Source organism: Cricetulus griseus, chromosome X, assembly GCF_003668045.3.
Source record: "Cricetulus griseus strain 17A/GY chromosome X, alternate assembly CriGri-PICRH-1.0, whole genome shotgun sequence".
In the NCBI taxonomy this organism is placed as follows: domain Eukaryota; kingdom Metazoa; phylum Chordata; class Mammalia; order Rodentia; family Cricetidae; genus Cricetulus; species Cricetulus griseus.
The window spans coordinates 40,246,931-40,270,009 of NC_048604.1; the positions used below are offsets into that span (position 1 = coordinate 40,246,931).

The following is a 23,079-nucleotide window of genomic DNA, read 5'->3' on the forward strand; positions in this document are numbered from 1 at the left end:
AAAGTCACTATCCCCATTATGTTACTTGATTCAATTGAATGTCTTAGATTTTGTTAATAAGAGAAAACTTGAAGCTGCTGCCAAAAGGAGAGTCCATTTATCATTTTCTTGAGAAGAGACATTAAGCATCTCCTTCAAGTCCCTCAGCATTCAATAATGTAAGAGAAGGAAAAGGGTTTAAAAAAGAATAGCCCCTGATCTAAAAAAAATAAAATTCTAACACCAATTACTTGTACATGTTGCCATGTACAAGAGCTGAATTTCACATTCTAAGGCTGACTCAGTTTTCAACAAAATCACTATAAGGATGGAATAAGCAACACGTAAATACTATCATTCCTATTATTGGCATTGCTATTGTTGTTAGAAATGGTAACATGGTCACTGATGTGCTGTGGCGTCATTCAAGTGAGGGAACTAAGCAACATTTTACAATTATTTTTAGCAGTAAAAATCAGATCTGAAAACCAAGAAGAAAACACTTTTTGAAGTTCCCCATTACAGGCTGAGTCACCCAAGAACAGAGAAATAGCAGGTAAGGGAGATTCAGGGAAGGAAATTTTTGTCCCATTTGGCCTGTCAGTTCATCAGAAGGTAATAACCAGTCAGATACACAGACAGAAAAAAAGACTGGGAGAATGTTCAGTATGATATTAGATAATGTTAACAGGGCTAGAAATAGTGTATTGAGTCATATGACTTTATCATGATTTATTTGTGCGTTTTGTCTAACATATATAAGCTTAGGTGATTTTTGGATGTGTTCCATTTTAAATGATCTCACCAATCCTCTGGTATCTTAAACAGAGCAACCACCATTTGTAGGTTACATGTTTGTTTACAATCCCAGGAAAATATCAGTTAGTTATAATGGTCATATGCAAAATGGGGGAGAGGAGGTGATGCTTACCACCAGCTCCTGACAGCATGCTGTTGAAGGATCCTTTCCTGTTAATCCGAGGTATATGTCCTCAGTTCCCACAGTTTGTTGGAATACAATCTCATAACTGAAAAAATATCAATGACAATTCTCAGATGAAAGAGCCATTTCGTGTCTCAACACAACACATACTAGAGACCTTTTGAGGCCATGTTAGCACAAAAAAAAGGAAAGAAAGGAAAAGACTAAAATGGATGAAATGCTCACTATTTTTCTAATATTTACTAGAACACAAAGGAATAGAAGTCTAGGAATGCAGTCAAAACTTACACACTGTGGGGCACAGCTGAGATTTTGGATATTCTGTTTTCTAAAATAAAGACTACCTGTTTATGATCTATGCCAAATAAGTGGGTTGAAGGAACTTCTAGTACAGGCCCAATAAAATTACAAGTGAAAAAGGCCCATTCCTTGAATACAATGGCTCAGAAAAATACCGGACCTATTCCCATGGGATTGGTGTATAGATTAAAAAACCTCCCTTGCTGACTGTGAACCACAAAGTAAAAACAGTCTAGATTCAGTACCATCTGTCATTAACTGTGTGACCGTGGTGAAGTTACAAATGCACAGGACCTTGGCTCCTACATTTGTATGATTTATGGGAAACACAGGTGTGAATTACCTGATCTCGACGGTCGCTTGTGTTTCTAAAGTTCTACAGCAGAAACAGTGGTAGTATAGTTGTCACAGCTGGACTATAGGGTTTTGATTCAAGTCCAATGGGACTCTTAATACATGAAAGGTTTTCCTAAACTCTCTCTCTCTCCTTTTCTCCCTCTATCTCACACACACACTTCACAAATATTTCCTTTGAGGCACTCTATCTGTTCTGGTAGAATGAAACAACGCTTTACAAGGTTTTGTTTCTTTTTCATCTTTCTCTCCCTTCCTCTCCTTTTCTCTTTCCTTCTCATTCTTCTCTCTCCTCTTCCTCCCCTTTCTTCTTTCAATGTGTGAAATCTAAACAAGGCCCCCCCACATGCTAGAAAGTGTTCTAACAAGGACCCACACTCTCAGATGTATAAATTATTTTTATTTGTAATTCTACCCAGAATTAGTGCAACTGCAGTTTGGAAGGCTAAAAACCTGTTGCATTTATGACAACTTGTAAATAAGAAAGTACAAGAATGAAAAAGAAATTTCTCTGAGTTTGAATAGGACTAGCAATAGGTACTTGTTTGATGGGAATACCTTCCTCTTAATAAGCTGTAAGTTCTTCCAAGTATTTATAAAGATGAATCTAGGTTTAAACAAAACAGAAGGAACCAAACTGCATGTGCTTGACTTCCCAGATGAAAATTCTCAAGTTTCTGCACCTAGTCCTAAGCAAAAGGTGCAATTTCCCTACCTCATACTGTATGTGTTTGCCTTGAGGCCTCCAAAGCACCCCAGAGTTTATGTATCTAACACCAAACTGTGTCTTCCGCATCTATAATACTCAATAATAAACTCAGTATCCTCTTTGATGCTTTCTTCCCATCCTTCATATCTAATCAATTACTAAATCTTCCTTCATACTCCTACATTCCTACCCCCAAGCCAGTGACTCAGCTTAGACCCTTGTTATTTTCCATTTGGTCACTGCAATTCTTCTTTTGTGAACTTCATGTTCATTATCCATTTTCCTCTTTACCCATTAGGACATTTTTGAAGTATATTTCCATAAGGTAAAAAAATCAAGATAAAAATTCTTGTAAAGCAGTTTTGTTCATGTCACGACTGAAGTTATTATTCACTTTGAACCTTGGCAGATGCTCTCTGGAGAACTTCAAATGTCTAGATGAAAAGTGGACATTTACTCTAGTTTTGAGCTGGCTGTGTGTGGATGTTGTTCTATAATATGAAAAATGACTGACTTTCATATAGATATGTGGGTGTCATAGAAACCTGCCCTGCAGAAAAAAACTCAACAGCATCTCTGAAGGTTCTTTGGCTCAAAATGTCATATCAGGGCCTTTTCTTTTCTTTTTTTGTTTTTTTCTAGATAGTGTTTCTCTGTGTAACAGCCCTGGCTATCCTGGAACTCACTTTGTAGATCAGGCTGGCCTGGAACGCACAGACATCTGCTTGCCTCTGCCTCCCAAGTGTGGGGATTAAAGGCATGCACCATCACACAGCTTTTCTTTTAATTTTATCTTTTTTTACTTTTAACCCCCTTTCTCATTTTTATCCTACAGGTCCTTTGTATATACAGCTTCCAGATTTGTGTTTTTATGGGATTCCTAGGTGTGCCAACAAGTGGGTCTCTAGGTCTACATATGTTTCATGCTCCTTTTCTTGGGATGGTTTCTTTCTGTTTGTTTTGTAGTTATTACTATGTAATTGGGTTTTAAAAGTCTCTTTATATATCTTATTATATTATTATTATCATTTAGGAGCTTGTTTGGTTTCAAGTGAGAGTCAGAAAGGGGGTGGATCCTGATGGGGAAAAGGTTTGGAGGAACTGGGGGCAATAGTGAAGGGAAACTGTAATCAGGATGTAATGTATGAAAAAAATCTATTTTCAATTTTAAAAACTGGATTTAAGATACAGATACCCCAATATGGAGTTTCTTTTGCAAGATTTAAAAAAGACTTTTGTCAATATGTTTTAAATGAGGCACCCAAAGCAGGATAAAGTTTGACATTCTTTTTTACTTTATTCCTTTTGAGCCATGTGTTTACTACTGTAGTAAGTATGAAAATCATTTAACATGTATGCTACCTAAACTCTTTTATTTTTAGTTTAAACTAAAAGCAGAGAGGGAGATAATGCTGACGAATATTTATGATGTAAGATGTTAATATTATCTGTGAATTTTATGATGTCATTATAAGCAGGTTTTAAAGATTGACTAGAGATGTATCTTACATAAGCTTGGCTAAGAAATGGATTGTAGTGGCTAGTTGTATGTCAACTTAACACAAGCTGGAGTCACTGAAGAGGAAAGAGCTACAATCAAGGAAATGTCTTCATAAGAGTAGGCCATAGGCAGGCTTGTAGGATGTTTTCTTAATTAGTGATTAGTTTCGGGGGAGGGCCACCCCTGGGCTGCTGGTCTTGGGTTCTATAAGAAAGCAGGCTGAGCAAGCCAGGCAGAGCAAGCCAGTAAGCAGCACCCCTCTATGGCCTCTGCACCAGTTCCTCCTTCCAGGTTTCTGCCCTATGTGAGTCCTATCCTGACTTCCTTCAGTCATGAACTGTGATGTGTCAGTGTAAGTCAAATAAACCCTTTCCTCCACAAGTTGTTTTGGTCATGCTGTTTCCTCACAACAATAATAACTCTAACTAGGACACAGACCTTGAAAAAAAAGTCATGTAAATGTTTTAAATCTTTGACTTAAAAATAAAGCTTACAGTTCTTGACATTACATATTATAACTCTGTATGCTTTCATTCAGTTAATTATCTGTCATCTACCATTGCTTTTATTTTCAAAACATAAAGGTATAATTAAAAATATATACCACAGTTTTGTATTCAGACTTAAAAATGTTGTCAGATCACTCGCCATAAAAGTCTTTCAGAATAAAGTAGGCCAGACATAAAGGTGCACATTTGAAGATGGTGGAAAGATCCCGAGTTTGAGGCCAGCTTAGGCAATAGAGCCTGATCCATTCTAAAACCAAACCAAACCAAACAAAAGCCTAAAACTAACAAAGTACATTATAATTCAGCAATACTTGTTTTTCTATTTCTAGGTATTTTAAATACTCAATGTTTTAAGATATAAATGTCTATAAGTATTTAAAAGTCTATTTAACCATGACTTTTATCTATGTATATAAATATTTCAATTACTTAGAAGAATGAATTTTTTATCAGAATTAAAAGATTTAGCATGAAAAGCCTGCAAAGGAAAACTTGAATCCCAATTGCAAAATACACTGAACACTGAGCATAGCCCTAAAATATCTAGCAAATAAGTCTGCATAATAATTGATAATTGGGGGCAGGACATAGCCTTGTACTGAAACTACAGAACACTGAGTAATTAAAAGTAGGTCTTTCAGACACAAACATGGTATTATAATTTGCTTGTATGGATGTTTATAATTTAATGGGCTCTTTTCTCTCACTGGTAGTTTTACATTAAATAAAAACTGAAATTGAATATAAATTTAATAATGGAAATGGCTGTATTTTTCACTATTGCTAGATAAATAACTAATAGGAAGACATTATTTGTTTTTGTTCTAGAACAGGAAAAATAATCAATTGTACATACCTCTGTAGTTTTATCTGTTATGTGGCGCAAATTACTTCATGAATTTTATAAAAATATAATACTATCAGATGACACAACAAACCTAATTATCTAAACACATTTCTGATGTCATTTGACTTACTCTGGGATTTCTCGAACATCCCATATATCATCATGCTCTGCTCCTTCTGGAACCTCTTCTGGATTCCAGATGTTCTCACTTTCATTACCACTTGATTTAGGGATGGCTGTGAAAAAAGAGAAGACATAACTGAAGCTGGTACATGTTCTCCATACTCATTTGGGACAACTAATTAAAAACCTTTTTACTTGTAATCACTAACTCATTTTTGATTCACAGAAACTAAATAAGAAATTACCATTAATATCACTATAGACCAATACATTGTATAAGTGTAATAGTAACTGTAAAAATAAACACACGAGCAAAAAGAAGAAAATAACGATAATCTACAACTCAATGGCCTAGAGATAATCAGTATAATTATGCTGGTGGGATACAAATTTTTCAGAAACACAAACAGGTGCTTGTGTAAATTTTTTATGTAAAAGAAAAAAGTGAAGCCCAAGCAATCTGATTTGGATAGTTATATTATCTTGCATTCTGCTTTACTATAAACGTTTTTTGACACATTTTATATGTATCCACTACACAATTTTTTTAAAAAAATAATGCCAATTAGAGAGATGGAAAACAGAGGCTAGAGTGATTACTTTTTAATGCAGTATTTTCCTACTGCACATGTGCACTTTAAGAAAAATCTCTACCACTTGTCCTTTCTGCAGAGCTGAGCAGGTGCTTGGGTTTCTATGTACCATCTTTATATGTTTAAAAATATATAGGCTCAGGTAAGCATGCAAAAGCCCAGTTTGCATTTGTTCCATTGGCACATCAAATGGAGATCCACGTTAGGCTCAAACATTACTCTAGATCCTTTTAAGCATTCCCAGAAATGCACCCAATTGCCAGGTTTTCAATTCTACAATTCTTTGTAAATTATCTGCTTCTATCTAGCATGAGCTTTCCAAAGCCTAAGTGCAGGCTTATACATAAAATTTTACATATGACTCATTGCCCTCCAATTTTTGAGATTATTAGACCTACATTATTGGAAATATGGCAGCATGAAAATCCATCCAGATACAAACTAGTCTGTCAAATAGCGAATATTTCTAGGGTAGGGCAAAGAGCCTCTTGAGAATGTTAAGGTAATGGTAGCTGAAATTTTAAAATCACCCTCAGACCTCATTTTATCCATTATTTTAAACATTTTTCCACACACTATCTTCTAAATCACTTAATTAGATGAACAAAATGTGCTTGTCCATTTTCACAGATTTGTAAAATACTCAGTTCAGTGAAAATGTATAAAAAATGCTTGGGAGTCACAAAAATTGATTTCTTATTTTTTGAACTGAGGTTTGTTTGTTTGTTTTATGTGTTATGTGAGTATCTAATACTGAACTACAATCCTAGTCCCTGAGCCAGTCATCTTTTTTAAGGAACCCCTTGAACTTTCCTTTAGAAGCTTTTCCACAGAAGCTAAAATTTTGTAGCTGTTTGTTTTACTTTCTTCTTCAGAACTCTTTAAACTCTGTCAGAACAGATCTTTGATTTCCTTTGTAGTCTCAAAGATTACTATATTGCCTGGTACATAATACACTCTCAATATATTTAGATACACAATAAATATTTATTGAACTTGTCTTAATGGATTTTGTGAAATTGCTACACTATACAAGAGTGAAAAATGCAAAAATCTAGGTCTTGATAGTTCCCTATGGTTGCAGCAGAAGATAAGCAATGTGCCTAGAATTAAGCCTAATCGTATATGATTTCCTTAGTCTTTTATCTCCGAAAATGCACCAAGGAATGCAGAGTTAAAGGCAAATTAATTTTCCTTATTAGAAAACTACTAACCTGCAGCAGAAGTAAAAATGACATCTTTTCATGGAAATGGCTGTTCAGCATGTGCACGACTGCTTCAACTCATCTTTTTGTTTTTGTTTTTTTCTTTTTTTCTGTTTTGCGAGACAGGGTTTCTCTTTATAACAGCCCTGTATGTCCTGGCACTCACTCTGTAGACCAGGCTGGCCCTGAACTCACAGAGATCTGCTTGCTCTGCCTCCCAAGTGCTGGGATTAAAGGCGTGCGCCACTACCCTCAGACTCAACTCACCTCTTTATCTCTTAGAAATCACATGCTTTTTTTGAACTGACAAATTAAAAATGAATTCATTGTCATGTGCAACATGTTTTGAAGTGTGCATATATGATGTAATGCCAAAACCAAGACATATACGCATTACTTCACATATCTATCATTTGTTTGTGGTGACAACACTTAAGAGACACCTTCATGGCAATCTGAAATAGCTAATACAGTGTCATTTACTTCATCTTATTAAATATTAGTTTTTATTACTCTGACTTTGCTGAGGAAAACACTATTTATTCTATTTACCTATATTACTTTATTAAACAACTTACCTTTGGGCTCTTTAGCTTTAGGTGGTCCAATATTCCCAGGCCCCATGGCTCCAATAGCAGATGAGAGTTGTCCCTTGAGTAAAAGACAAGAAGTCCACTATTCTGTAACCACTACTTGTATAACATACATCACTACTGATAATTTCAATCTCATAAGTTTTCTATCTAAAAAATTACCCTCATTAACAGTTCTACTTCAATCATTCATTATTGTTATACAACACAGACACAGATGCCAACTATTATTTTTCAATGTGCTTTCCTTGTCCTTTCAAAAAAGTATTTGGTTTAATAGACTCTGAGGCCAAATTGATTTCTTTGGTTGAACTCAATCCCTGGTTCCAGCCCAGTGAATCGTATATCCCTTGGGAGAGGAGGAATGATCCACATTCATCTCTATGAAGGTTAGAACCAAGTGTTACTAGAAAAGCATTGTCACTTTGGGGTTTGGGCAGTGTTTGCTTATAGTTAGATGAAAGACAGACTTATGGGAGTACTTTATTGAAATAAGAGTAAACAGAAGCTAAGATTTAGACATCAAAGTATCCATTTATTAAGTCCCGATAACTGTTCTTACTTCTTTCTACTTTGGGGATGAAACATTGCTCTTTCCCCCACTTCCTAATTCAGCAACTTCCAATTTATAGTGTCAAATGAATTCTAAACCATTTCTTTTTTTCATACAGCCATAAGCCTATCTTGCCATCATTTTTATTATGTTTTTATTAGTGTGCACACCCTTGCAGAACAGTCTTCAGTCTTCCAAACCCAGTGCAACACATATTTACCCCCATCACTTCATTGGCCCCTTTCAGGGATTCTTTGATATTTCAAGGAAATCTAAAGTTTCTTCCTAATTATTCATTCTAACATCAGACTTGGAAGTTCTGAGTCACTCCATTAGTGGCTGTCACTTATTTGCCTGGCTCCTGTCATATTACCACCTCTACCTCCCCATTTTTAGTTCTGACCCTCATAGTCCAAGACTTTAGACACGTACAAATTTGCATAGTCCTGTTTGGGGGTAGAGTAATGTCTGTCCTTGTATGTTGTTGAAAAAGCTCATCTGAGTCTCTATTATGTTTAACTATCCCAACAGTTATAATCATAAATCAATGCATAACATCTCCACAGTGTGTGAGACTATAACTACTGTTTTTTAAAAAGTAGATCTAAAACTCTATGTGTGGAGTTAAGGAATTGCAGATATTTTTATGTGAAAATCCCAATAACATTCTGGACCTGTTTTTTTCTCTGTTAATCACCGAGGTCACATAAATGTGTGGTACTTTTATTAAATTATTAATCATCAGAATACTAATAGTCAATCAGAGCAAAGCAGTTCTTGGAACATAAGGGCCTCTTGTTTTTCAGTGTCTCTTTCCACAGAAAATTTAAATCAGTAGAAATAAAACCATGAACATTCTGGCAAAAAATTGATATGCTCTTCATGGACAGTTATGATTGGATGAGTATATTTGAGCAGAGGGGAGTATCAATTTACTAACTTAATGAAAATAAATGATTAAAAATAAAATTTCAAGTGAAAAGGTATAAAGAAATAATAAAATGCCACCTGGTAATTGTTTTCTATAAGGGCATCATTCAAGCTTGTACCATGTATCTACAGCCAATTATCTGAGCAATTTGTCATTCCAATCCATGTCAGTTTGTAATACTGGAGAGATTTTGAACATCCTTGTCACAGTGTCTGAAGATTGGTGGAATCTTATTGCCCATAAGTCTTGAGATCACCTAGGAGTTTGAAAAAGAGTAGACTCTTTTCCCAATCTCCCGGAGAATTAATTCATTTAGAAGAGGGATGGTGTAAATGAACCAATGTGTATGCAACAGTCCTCTTGCTGATTTTCGGAGAGTTCATTTTAGAAAACATCACTCTTGTAATAATTTCCTAGTTCTCAGGATTAATACATGTTAAAAATGAAAGGCATTTTCTTCCCAGGAAAATTTAATACTTCAGTAGGAACATTAATTATTCTCCCACTGAATTGAATCTCTTAATTCTATACCCTCTAACGCTATCTGCACTGAGATGTCTGAGTGACCAATTATCTCAAAATTGCTTATAACCCACATATACACAATCATATATTATTATGGTAATTTTCTATTATGAATTGTGCAATTCAGTAAAATGATGTTACAGTCTCTCTATTTTCATAAACACTCATCTTTCCTCCTAGAAAAACCTCTAGATGCAAATAAACATCCCTACACATAAACACCAAAGGGAAGAGAGTTTGAAACCAGTGCTGATCTTTACCTCTGCACCAGTTCCAATCATAAGTTCTGCTTAACAATATTAAGAGTTCCTGTCTTTCAAATACTTAATATGCTCTTTCTATGTAGTTTAAGCTGACTTTCCCAGGATTATGCTGTGGAAAGTTAGCATTTTGCTATTTCACCTTAGGGAGGAAAATGTACTCAACTTCGTGGATACATTACATCTAACTTTTTCTCCCTATGTTTTATTTGTTATATTTATTGTATATATTTAATGTTGTTATCAATGACTTGGTTTGTCTTCATTTGGCTCTATTAAGGTTTTTGTCTAAAACTCCATGTCTCCTCACTTTGGCTCCAAGCTGACTCAGTATTCCTCATCTACAAATTTTATTTCCATTGCATACCTTATTTAATTCTGATCTGTTTCACCTAATGAGGGTTGACCACTCAGTTTGTGGACCATTCATAAAGTACTTGTTTTCACAATACTTCAAAAAATTTGGAAGGAATAAATTAAAATACACTTTCATAGAATATGGCTTATGTGTGGCCATAATGCAATTTCATTAAAATCATTTTATGCAAATTGAAATATTCTGATATAGTAGGATAATTGTGCACAAAAACTTTATTTATCATAGCTGGTCTAATTGCCAAAGTTCACCTCTATTTAAGGAGGAAGGGGAGACCAGGGTGTTACATGAAACTATTTTGGTTATCCAGGAAATAATAACAGTATCCTTCTATTGGTAACCCTTCTATCCTAAATGAAGCCCATCTTGCTGGTTTAAAGGTGCTACCTGTCCAGCCCCCCAAATGAAAAATCACCTGATTATATACCTAAGCATGTGCTGGGAATCTCCTTTTAGTAGATAGAAGCTATTTTTCCTATTATTTGGCTTAAAATATTTTGTTGTTTTCATATGTAGGCTTTATTTAATTAAGAGACTATGATTGAGAGATCAATTAATACTGCATAATTGAAAATATTTTCTTTGTAGAAATATTGTCTAAGCATAAACAGTTCCAGCTACTGCTCTTTGCAATGGTTGTCAAGCATTCTTTGACCATAAATATAAATGACAAACATTTTGAAATGTGGCTACTGCTACCATAGTTACAGAACTATTTTCCTATTCAGTGTTCAGGTGGTGTAGAAAAAAATATAATTATGTTTGCTAGAAATGTACTAGAGGTTATAGTCTCATGCATAATAAGCCTTCCAGCCTCCTATGAATGTATCAGATGACACAGCTCTGCTCCCACAGCAAGGTGGAAACACATTGTTCAAATACAGTTCCTCAACCTCCTTTAATATAAGTAATTTATCTATAAGTATGTGACTACCTGCTCAGCATCAAAATCATCCTCTTCCTCAGGATACAGTAGACTGGATAGTGCTTGCAGGGCTGAGACAGAAGACAATGTCTCAATTTTCATATTTTTAGTTTCCATGCTTTTTACTTCCAAATTTCCTGTTTCCATATTTTCAGCTTCTGCGTTTTCCGATTCCATATTCTAAGGGAAAAGATAATCAGGTACATTTAACTTTTCTAAGACATAAAGACTTGTTTCATTTTCACGTGTCCCTTCTTTCAATGGGTCACTCCACCATCTCTGTCATATTTGAAATACTTATAAACTCCTCCACATATGTATTTTTGCTAAGTCACAGAATCCAGGGAACCAAGTAAATTCAGGAATTCAGCCTGCTTTACTAAAACTCCCTGTTCAATCTAATGAGCACACACTGAGTAACCACATAAGTGATTCTTGGGTTTTAGTGTGCTTAAGAGCAATTAGGGGAAAGGCTTCAGATGTAGCTCCACTGCACAAAGCTTGCCTACAATGCTCCGTTAAAGCCCTGAGTTCAATTCCTAGCATTGCAAAAACATAAACAGAATCCCTTGTGGGCTTCATTAAAAGTGCAAGTTGTTATAAACTATGTACTATTATTCAGGAACACAGTTTTTAGACTATCTTTTTAAACCTGTTTCATATCTGCTTTTCAGGCTGAATATTCCAATTTGTGAATTGAAAAAGATTTTTTGCTTCAGGGGTATACCCAGATAACCTTTATTCCTTCTCATATTTGCCTCAGGTAAGTGTGTACCTTTCTGCTTCATTTATACTGTTAATTAACCTTTGATGAGACCTAGCCTTACAATGACATTTGAAAACTCTAATGCAATGGCTCATTTTAGTGAAATTCATGAACAAAGAAACAAATGGTTTTATGATTATAACAGTAATACTGAATCCTCTCATCCCAGTAGCAATTTTGAAAATAATCCCTGCAGTTACATCCACAGCAGGACAGTTACGATCTTAAAAAATATATCTCAGAGGTGTCAGACTTTAATGAGTAACCTGAAAAGCACTGCAGAGTTGTGCTTATCGTTGGTAAATTGGGCATAACCGAAATAGGTATCTTTCCCACAATATTATAGATATTTTTAAAACATCATTTTATAAACTTCAGTTTCTGGGAACATTTCTCTAGAATTTTAAATTAAATTATACCTGAAAAATTTGCATTGTGCCTAGAATGGTAATAAATGTTCTGATATACTCACTTATCAAAATCAACCTGTATCGAAGAGGGTATTGTCCAAGTTTTATTTTACAAAATATTTTTACTCTATTTGTTGAGTATATAACTGATTTTGATACCTCCTGGGGATGTCAAGAGTATGAATGATAACTTCCTCTATATCTCTAATATGGAGGTAAAATATCATACTGGCTAAGAATGATGGGGCTGGGGTCATGCTGTTTGGAATTGGACCTATCATGTACTTCTTAGCTCTGTGGCATTGAGCAATTATTTAAATTCTCTCTACCTAATTTTCTTTATCTGTAAAGTGGGGGATAATAGTAGTGTCTGTCTCTTTGAATTGTTACAATATTAAGTAGCTTCATACATATAAAAGAGCCTGGACTACTACAAGGTACATAGTAAGCACTCAAGCTATGCTACCTATTATTAGTTCTTTAAAAGTTTCATTTTGCTGGGCATGAACATCACTTTTAATAGTGATGTCGAATAAGTTCACGATAAAGCTCATTAGATTGGAAACTCATTAAATCAGAAAAGGTGAAATAAAGGGTGACAAAACAATTTCTCTCACAGTATGGTCTGGTAGGCGGCCATGGAAATGAATAATTGACACAGATTAAATTAAACAAAAGAGGCTTCTGTTTATACTTTAAAATTCCTCTTTGATTATGGGTTCATTAAATGTTTAACCAACATAGAAAGCAAAATGTTTATTGAAATATTTTCTACCTTTGACAGTGAAAAGGAAAAATGCACCCAGAGAGCAGATATAATTAGTATCCTGACTTGAAATTGTACAGTGATGTGTTCAAGAAACAAATATAACAGAAATTATTTCTTACATCAGCATTACTCACTCTATAAACTTTATAATATGATGGTCAATTATACAACACTGATGACAGCAGTTGCTTAAATATGAAAGGTTACATAACATCATTATCTGAAACATAGTACCCACAGATCATGAGGCTTCCGAGACTTCAATAGGGGGCTAGAGAGAGAAGAGTAAACATGCCATTAAGCTAAGCCATGAGAAAGATACTCAGAAGTTCCAAACGTAGCATCTGACATAGCAGTAGCAACAGCTACTCACATAGTCTTCTCTGCCTAGCAGGGACACGGCAGCAGGACTTTCTGGATGAAAAGAGGTATTTAGAGAAACGAAGGACCCCCAGCTCCTATGTGGAGCTATAGATGGAAGGGTATAGTTATTGAGAAATGTCAGGGGGTTTGGAAGCTAGACGAATATTCAGAATAGGGCTGTGATCAAAATTCCCAAGGGAAAACAGTGCACAAGCCAGGCCCTGTATCAGTGGCTTTCTGTCATCCAGAACCCACAGTGGACGTGATGAAAAAAAGATTATGGCTCAGAAAGTGTATTGGATACAGGACTGAGGAAAAACTAATTAATTCTAAATTTCTACCAGTTACTCGGGAAGTCTCTGACTGGCTCTTGGGTGGGAAGCAGGCAGTGAGGGCATTGGGAAACTATACATATACAAAGAACATCTTCAAAAACCACAGCTGGAATTTAGTCAGCAGTTGATGAATACTGAATGAAATATGATTAAATTCATAGGAATGTGGCATTTCAAAATAGTAACCTTGGAAAGTTATATACTGATGTAAATTATACCATCAATGCTCCAAATATTTTAGAAATTTTCTTTTCTCTTGGCATTTCCTTCATATGTAGCACTAAGAAAATAGATATCATTACAGCATCATTCAGTTTGATTACACATCAGATTTGTCTCTGAGTGACTTCCAGATATATCTAGACATCTACAATCAAAATATGAATATTTACTTCTTTGAGAATATTAAAAATAATATAATATAGGCCTCAAGGCAGTTCTAAAAATACTAGTCTTAAATGCAATTTGAGTAATAGCAACATCATTAGAATAAGTATATTAGCTGCTCAAAGTGACTGCACTGAAGGGGTACCACATCTTGGGTATAGGTCTGTGATTAAAAATCCTCCACAAAAATTCTTTTTCCTCCATTTTTTATTTAAATTAGAAACATAAAAATTCTTAGTAAAATTTTATATACCTGAAACATATTTGGACTTCCAAATTATGCTTGCATAAAATCACATTGACTCACATTATAGTTAATTGGAGCCATATGATAAAATGGACACTTTTATAAAATATTTCACTCTACCAAATATAATAACAATCTGTAAGCAAATAAGTCCTGATGAACCTGATGATACATTATAAGAAATGAAAGAATCACTTATGAGTGATTAAATAGCTCAAAATATCAAAAAAAGAAATCAATATGTGAATTATTGGAAAAGTTATAAGTCCAATGAAAATGAAAATTCTACCAACATTTTTATAAGTCTAGTAATTCAAAAATAATATTAAATTAAAAGATAGTTATTAAAGCTCATTTCATATGATCATTATATTTTTTAAAAAAGAAAGAAACCATGCCCTTTTAGTTTTTTGTTTGTCAATTTGATACACACTTTTTTTTTTGAGACAGGGTTTCTCTGTGTAGCTTTGGAGCCTATCCTGGCATTCGCTCTGGAGACCAGGCTGGCCTCGAACTCACAGAGATCCACCTGCCTCTGCCTCCCGAGTGTTGGGATTAAAGGCGTGCGCCACCAACGTCCAGCTGATACACACTCTTGAGTCTGGCAATCACTGATTTCAGGATATAGCCCCAGTGGCCAATTTTTCTGCCTTTCTCACACATTTTTCTCCTACATATGTTCTAAATTTTGTTAATAATGTACTCTGTAACTTGCTGCCTTTGAATCTTAGAGTACATTCTCTAATTACTAGACTACTTGGGCAGACAAGTGTGGTGATTTTTTTTTAAGTATAAAATCTCTAGAGCCTATGTTTCAATGTGGCATTTATACTTCTTTTATTAAGTTTTGGAACAATTTCATACATACAATTACATAATGAATTCTGATTCCTTTTTCCTCAACACCCTCACTTTCCCCATTCCTATCAGTTCCTTTCCCAGATTCATGATTTTGGAGTTTTGTTTTGTTAGACATTTCATTTGACCAGGGCCATCTGTGTGACCACTGAATTTGAACCACCCATTGGAGCTATTAAGGAGATCAGTGGGTACACAAAAGCAATTTAGTCCTCCTGCCTGAATCATCAGCAGCAACTAGTTCAGCGGTGAGAACTGGGGTTCCCTAGTCCTCCCTTCAGACACGCCTGACTACTGACAGGCATATTTTAAGCAAACCAAGATTAGGATAGGGGTTGTGGTAAAGTAGTTGCCTAAAATCCTGTATGAGGCCTTGGGCTTGGTTCTCAGCAAAGTGGGGCTGGAGTGTAAGAAAAGGCAAAAAATCTTTGTTTTGAGGTGTGGCCACTTAGAAAGTACATATTCTAGGGCTGTGGTTTCTCTTTCTTTCACTCCCCAGTCTATTTTGACTGGCCAACACCAAAAGAAGTGTTTCCAGACAGAGCTTTGATTTTTCCTACATCAATCTGAGCCTTTAGAACCCTCAGAGATAAAAAGGTAAGTTGGGGGATATCTTGCTAACCAATTAAAACAATAGATAGTCCAAAACACTGGGACCAGTTAGGGACTAAAAATGTTTATCAGGAAGGCTCTAGATCCATGGCACTGAGGCATTGTTAATAGACTTGGGATCAAGTCAGACTTTGGGACTCAAGTGCCATTCTTTTTTATTTATTTATTTATTTTGGCTTCCATACACAGCATCAATAAGACAGGCTGTTTTACTTCTTGAAGAAAAATGAAAGTTAAGTTAGTATAGTATACATATTTTACTAAGTTTATAAAGTATAGACAATAGTTCTAACATATTTTACTAAGTGCACACAGTGCACGAAACCAGGAAATGAAAAACCACCAAATATAGCCAGCGGTGTAGCTCAAGGGTAGAGGGCTTGCCAAATGTGGAAGAAGCCCTGAATTTCATCCCAGGTGCTGCAACAACAACAGCAAATCATCAAATAGCATCCAGTCTGAACATAATAGGTGAAAAATATCCCCAAGGAGAATTCTGTTAATGACTGAATGACTTCAAATATTTCAAAATCTGTTTACTGTCTAAATAAATTTAGCATTTCTTCTAAAACTTTATTTCTATAATGCCTTAGTTAGCAATTCTGGTAGGAAAATTCTTTTGAGCACACAAAAGTAAACATCATCTCTGTTCATGTCTGAATTTAATGTTAATATTCTGGCTAATTGTTTTTGTCTACTTTTGGTGATGTTTAGGATCGAACCTATGGCCTTATGCTTGTAGGTACGTATTATATTATGGCACACTAATGTATTCCTGCCATTAAAAAAAAATCTTAGTGGAGTTGGGGAGGTCTGGTCGGATGGCTCAATGGTTAAGAGTCCATACTGCTCTTCAGAGGACTTAACTTCAGTTCCCAGCACCCACATCAGACAGCTCAAACTGCCTGTAATTGAAGCTCTAGGAAGATCTAATACCTCTGACTTCCATGATCATTTGCACCTTTGTGAACACACCCCCACACAGACACACATAACTAAATTTTTGACAACTATACTCAGTAGTAATTCTCTGCCTATTAAAACTAATTCTGTTAGGGACTGGGGATGTAGTTCAATAGGAGTGTTCTTAAGCATGATGAAGGTCCTTGATTCAATAGGAAATAACCATGTTATGTCTTTAATATCCATAAATAGTTTCCTTCTTTATGTTTCTATCATTAATTACCACAAAAACATTCACAACTATGGGAACTTAACAAGGTTTCTGTCACAAACTTAAAATATAGTTAACAGAAAAATTTTTAGTAAGTACCTAGAATCCTTCAGAAACATAAATGCAAGTCAGGACTTGAGGTACAGCTACTGAGAAGGCTGATGCAGTTCAGGCAAGTCTGGGCTAGAGTTCAAGTCCGGCCTGGGTAACTTAGTGAGACCTTGTCTCAAAATGAAAAGTGAAAAACAAACAAACAAAAAGGGGGCATAGGGATAGGGCTTAGTGATGACATGTTGTTACCTAAACATAAAAACATAAGCCTCATTTGATTTGATAATTCCTGTGTCTGTACTTTATCTGGGTTACTAATAAAAATGGAGTTTCTAGCATCCTTAGAAGGGTGTGTTGCCTTGCTTTGTTTTTGAGACTTGGTCTTCCTACCTTGACCAGAGTGATCTTGAACTCCTGGGCTCAAAGGAACCTCACACATCAGCCTCCTTAGTAACTAGTACTACACGAGTTCGAAAGTGAGTTTTTATAACTGAGATGGAAAACTTAATTTTTATAGGGTCATTCTGAGCTATCAAAAGCTATGTAGTATATTTGAAATCCTAGCACTTGGGAGGGTGCTGGCAGGACGATTTTAACTGTAAGGGAGACTAAATAGTAAAAGGGGATTGGGTGGGGTGCTATATAGCACATTTCAGGCAAGCTAAAAACATTTGGCAAGAACTTGTTCTTTCTTGCTTTTGTATTCATCTTGTGTATAAAAAGAGAGTTGACTGGTCATTTTTCTTTCAGTTCTTTGAAATGTACTCCTAAGGTCAAAGAGCTGGTCTTGTTTACTTCTATAGTCCGTGTTTTGAATCCCTACCACAAGAAACTCCTGGAAATAATGATCCTTATCTCTGCTCAAACTGGATTCTCTCTCATTCCTCAGTTCAATCTTTATCACAGCTGTGTGTATTTTTAAAAGCATAGCCAAATGACAAAATGTTCTCCTAGTCAGCCTATGGTTGAGTAGCAGGACTTTTAAGGGACGTAAGGTTTGTGCCCTATATTCTGACCCAGTAAATGTGGGTGTGACTCTTCTCCAGTCCTTGAACTCTCGGGCCGCTGAAATTCTCTCCCACAGAAATATTCTTCCACAGGCAAGTGGCGGGAGCCATTTTATTTTTATTTTCCTGTCTGAAAGGAGTTACGAAGGACACTCTTCCTTCATTTCCCAAACAAGGCCCACTGGTACAGAATTAATACTGCTTCTTCACATAAAACGGAAGGTACAGTGAGTCTGTCAACTTTGACCACCCAGTCCTACCTACAAGGAATCAATTTACACTCTTAAATTTTTTTTTAACGGCCGGGCGTTGGTGGCGCATGCCTTTAATCCCAGCACTCGGGAGGCAGAGGCAGGTGGATCTCTGTGAGTTGGATGCCAGCTTGGTCTACAAGAGCTAGTTCCAGGACAGCCTCCAAAGCCACAGAGAAACCCTGTCTCGAAAAACCAAAAAAAAAAAAAAAAATTTTTTTTTTTAACGGACAGGGGGACTCATTGAGAGTGTGTGAGACCCGAGAAAGGAAAATTGGGAGACATTTAGATGTATATATTTTTTTCTACAGTGGGCCAGTACCCATCCCTTCTCTAGGAGTTTTTCTAGAAGCAACATCCTGCTTCGGGTGTCAAGAAGGGCGGGACTTAGGGAACGTTAGCCCCTACTTTGAGCAACATGGGGCTTTTGAGGGCTCTTTCACCGAGTCCTTAAGTATTTTAAATTCTCCCTAGTTTCTCCAACTGTCACAGCATTCGAGGACCCCCTCTGTTTTCCCCTCCTAAGGTTCAATTTTCCTCACCTTGGTCAGTGCTCCGGTCACAGCCTAGGCTCCGAAAATAGACTGCCGCTCGCTGTGCGTCGCTCTGTTGCCTGGGTAACAACTTTGTTAAACCCCTCTCCCACCTCCCACCTCGGGTTCCCGCTTGACTCTGCTAGCCAATCACAGGAGAGTCTCCTTTGAAACAATACCACAGGCAACCAATCCCATCGCGTCCCGTTCAGGGTCTATGGCCGCCCTTTCTAGTTAAGTAGGTCGACCCCGGTTAAGCTGCTGGCTCTGTCGCGGCTAGCTCCAGGGAGTTCGCTGCTTCCCTGCTGGAGTAGGTCCGCGTCCGGGTCCGCCCCCTTCTCGCCACAGGCTGCTTCTCCCCGGCCAGCGCGTTCACTTCACAGACGGGATAGCGAGCGAGCTCAAGCACTGAGGTAAGTGCGCGACATTTACATTTGTCCCGCAGGCTTTTTGCGTCCAGCTTATTTTTCCTTCTCTCAGGTAGCGAATTCCGGGTCTGAGAACTCATTACCTTCAAGCAAATCTGAAGCAGGCGACGCGGAAGGGTAAGGCTCGTGGGCTAGGGTTGGTGTCCGCGATGTTCTCGCTCTCCACGCCCCCTCCCGTGACAGAAACACGTGTTGTGCCTCTGTCCCTAGTAGGCACTGGGCTCACCAGGAGCCGGTGCGGTGGTGGGTGGTGGTCACGGGGATTGCGCTTTTTATTCCCTGAGGGGGCAAATGCTGTCTGTCCAGGAGCGCCCGGGTGAGGGGAGGCTCGGCTAGCACGATGCTCTGGTGAAGCAAAGTCAGGGGCCACCATGCGTTCTAAGTCCTGGGAAAGTCTCTGGGCACCGTGCCCAGCTTCGCCTGCTTTGGAGTGGGGAAATCTAGGTGTTCGGACTCTTAGCCACCAATAGGGAATTAAGTATCGTCGCATTAGGGATAGTTTCCCTCGAATGGCTTGATTTGATTTTAAATGAAGGAGATAGGAAGGAGGAATGGTGCAAAATTACTTGGATGTATGATTTGATCTGTAAGCCAAGAGACATAGGGTGGTTTTAATGAATACTTTTTGTTATCCAGGGAATGGAATTCGATTGCAAAGGTGCTGAACTACTGCCCTTGTCTCAGCTACTCTGCTTTTCATAACTTACCGTATATAGCAAAAGGGAAATGATAATGAAGTTTTAGTAATTTATTCATTCTGATTGTTAAATGTAAGATAAAGAAAAATGTGAGAGTGGAATACTTAAATTATTGGCTTTTTAGTCAAATAAGCAATACCACAATTCCCTTTATCACCGTGGATGATCGCAGTTGAAATGCCTTCCATTTTGTTATCTCTAGATACTTCTACGGCGTGTTATATATGTTTGGCTGTCTCGGTTGTTTTCCTTGTTTTGTGTTTGCTGTGTCTCTTGGTGCATTAATCCTAAATCTGTAATTGCCAGCCAGTGTTTTGAAAGCCTTTTGGCTATGACTCACACAAAAAAAATACATTTTTAAGACCTGAGTGTGAGGGAGTATTTCTGTACTCTTAATGCTAGACTGAGGCAGGAGGATCACAAGCTCAAGGCCAGTCTGGACTAAGTAAGAAAACACTTTTCTTTCAAAAACAACAACAAAACAAAACAAAAAACAAATCAAATTTATGCTGTATCTGTAGTACACACAAAGAAAATATAATTGGCACATGTTTGTAAAATCAATATTATGTTCAATGCAATCTGACGCTTTCTATTTTTTAAAAAATATAGACCATGATCTATTAATAAATTGTCTTTTATTGTGAAAAACACTGACCTTAGACCGCTGGGTTTCAGTCGTTTGTGTGCCTTTATTGAATTTATGAAAAACACAGATTGTTCTGGAATACTCCAGAAACTGGTTTTGTGTGTCTCTGCAGCAGTACAAGGAAGAAGGCTTGATCGATCTATGTCACATATATGAAGTGTTTTGTACTGTGTTAGATGTAAAAAAGTGTTCAGTTTTTCTCTCCCTTGGGGAAATAAATGCTATTTATTTTAGCAGTAAAATGGACCCCCAGGATTTGGGTTGCCTCTGAAAGATGGCAAGCCCACTTTTCCAAAAGGCTGATCTAGGGGCTGGTGGGTCCCAGATCCGAGGTGAACCTTCCAGACACGTGGCTCCTAAATAAAATGTCTTGATTATAGAAACTTCTAGGTTGTAAAACATTGGGACTTGAGAAGCTCAGGGAGTTGCCTAGATTCCTGGTGTCAGTGAGTCGTTCTAGGAGAATAGTACTCAGTTTATTAAGACCAATCTTCTTGCCTTGGGTGCTTTAATAGTAGACCAGATCTGGAGGGCAAAGATGAACTACCATGTGCTTCCTTCACTTGCCTAGCCCAGAGCACAGGTATAACTGAATTGGACTTGTAGTTCTGCTTTAAAGTAATGAAATTTGAATGATGTAAAAGATTAATCAAAATACACCTAAATGTTACTAGCTATAGAAAAGGGATATCACTTAGATAATCTTTTTGAGTATATATAATTACTTTAAAACATTGGTAAAAATAATTAATTAAACTAGCATTCAAAGACATTAAAGATGATAATTTCACCCATTCCTGTATCATAATATGATACTCTTATTCCTCTCATTTAGCCATATAACCTCAGATTTTATACACGATTTTTAGTCATGTTTATAAGTTTAGTGTGTGTTTGCTTACTATTGTCCTGGGATTTTTTTAAAAGCACATTCAATATTCTTTAAATTTTGCCTTAATAAACTAATGACATTCCAATTAGTGACTTGGTTTTATTTTATTTAGCCTAACTAAGCCATATAACCTCAGATTTTATACACGATTTTTAGTCATGTTTATAAGTTTAGTGTGTGTTTGCTTACTGTTGTCCTGGGATTTTTTTAAAAGCACATTCAATATTCTTTAAATTTTGCCTTAATAAACTAATGACATTCCAATTAGTGACTTGGTTTTATTTTATTTAGCCTAACTAAGCCATATAACCTCAGATTTTATACACGATTTTTAGTCATGTTTATAAGTTTAGTGTGTGTTTGCTTACTGTTGTCCTGGGATTTTTTTAAAAGCACATTCAATATTCTTTAAATTTTGCCTTAATAAACTAATGACATTCCAATTAGTGACTTGGTTTTATTTTATTTAGCCTATTTTATTTATTTATTTATTTATTTATTTATTTATTTATTTATTTATTTAAGCCAGCAACAGAAGACTTATTTCCAGTTTTTCTGTGTTTATAAAATAATAGTGTCAGATCTTGATTAGTTAAAAATCATTTGTACAACTTGTGTCTTCCATTTTGTTGGACTTAAAAAGAAGCCTAAAGGAAAGGCTGGAGATCTGGACTTGCATCAGAGTTTCTATCCTCCGTGGGTGTTTGAATTTGGCTGTCTGGTTTCTGATGCTTAAGAAGCAGTGATCAGCTATGCTGTCTTTTATATAGAAGAGTTGGGTTGAATGCATTTTTTGTTACCAAATAGACATTTTTAAAATGATTTTTAGAATATATGAATCATAAGAGACTCAAGGAGACTCAAGTACCTTAACAACACTCAGACTGATTAGCTTTCTTTATGAATATCTTCTTCAGAGATTATATGAATGCGTATTAATTTTTAATTTAATTTTTTATAAAGTAGCAAATTAAGTTGACTACCAGACAAGCTATAATTGAGCACACCTCCCACTTCAGAGCACACGTACTGTCATATTTCCTGTCCCTCTACATTCTGGAGCATTAAGTAGTCCTTCTAAAAATTATGAAATGCTTCAGACAGCAGAAATAGTCAATGATATCCCGTCACTCAGGTACTCACTGTAGGTTTAACAGTTGCTGAAGTTTGTCTATATTTTACTTAGATGCTGATTATTTGTTAGATATTGGAGATTGAAACAAAGGCCTCACATGTGCTTAGGCACATTCTCTACTACTGAGCTATACCTCTTGTTTTTAGGAAAAACTGAAAAATAACAGCTGCATCTTGGAACAGGTTGCCAATCTGATTTGCTTTCTGTCCCAGAGGTAACTGCTTTTCTGAAGATGGTATATTTTTTCCAATAGTTGTTCCTAAGTGCATAAATGATTTGTAATATATT

The 23,079-nt window shown here is 36.3% G+C and overlaps 2 protein-coding genes across 3 annotated transcripts in view; one reads left to right on the plus strand and one right to left on the minus strand.

Moving 5' to 3' along the window:
• The window catches only part of Dnaaf6 (dynein axonemal assembly factor 6), a 41,044-nt gene extending 21,553 nt beyond the window's left edge, over positions 1-19,491 (minus strand). Inside the window, exons 1-5 of the mRNA XM_027433560.2 lie at positions 18,999-19,491; positions 11,236-11,406; positions 7,642-7,714; positions 5,273-5,378; positions 911-1,007 (exon numbers count right to left, since the gene is read on the minus strand). Of these exons, the coding sequence (XP_027289361.1) occupies positions 911-1,007; positions 5,273-5,378; positions 7,642-7,714; positions 11,236-11,403 (444 nt within the window). The 5' untranslated portion in view covers positions 11,404-11,406; positions 18,999-19,491. The remainder of the gene's footprint in view (positions 1-910; positions 1,008-5,272; positions 5,379-7,641; positions 7,715-11,235; positions 11,407-18,998) is intronic.
• Positions 19,194-23,079, plus strand: part of Nup62cl (nucleoporin 62 C-terminal like) — a 70,456-nt gene continuing 66,570 nt past the window's right edge. Inside the window, exons 1-2 of one of the 2 annotated variants that reach the window (XM_027433558.2) lie at positions 19,194-19,402; positions 19,470-19,534. The gene's annotated coding sequence lies outside the window, so the exon portion shown is untranslated. The remainder of the gene's footprint in view (positions 19,403-19,469; positions 19,535-23,079) is intronic. The other variant, XM_027433559.2, reaches the window with a different exon arrangement.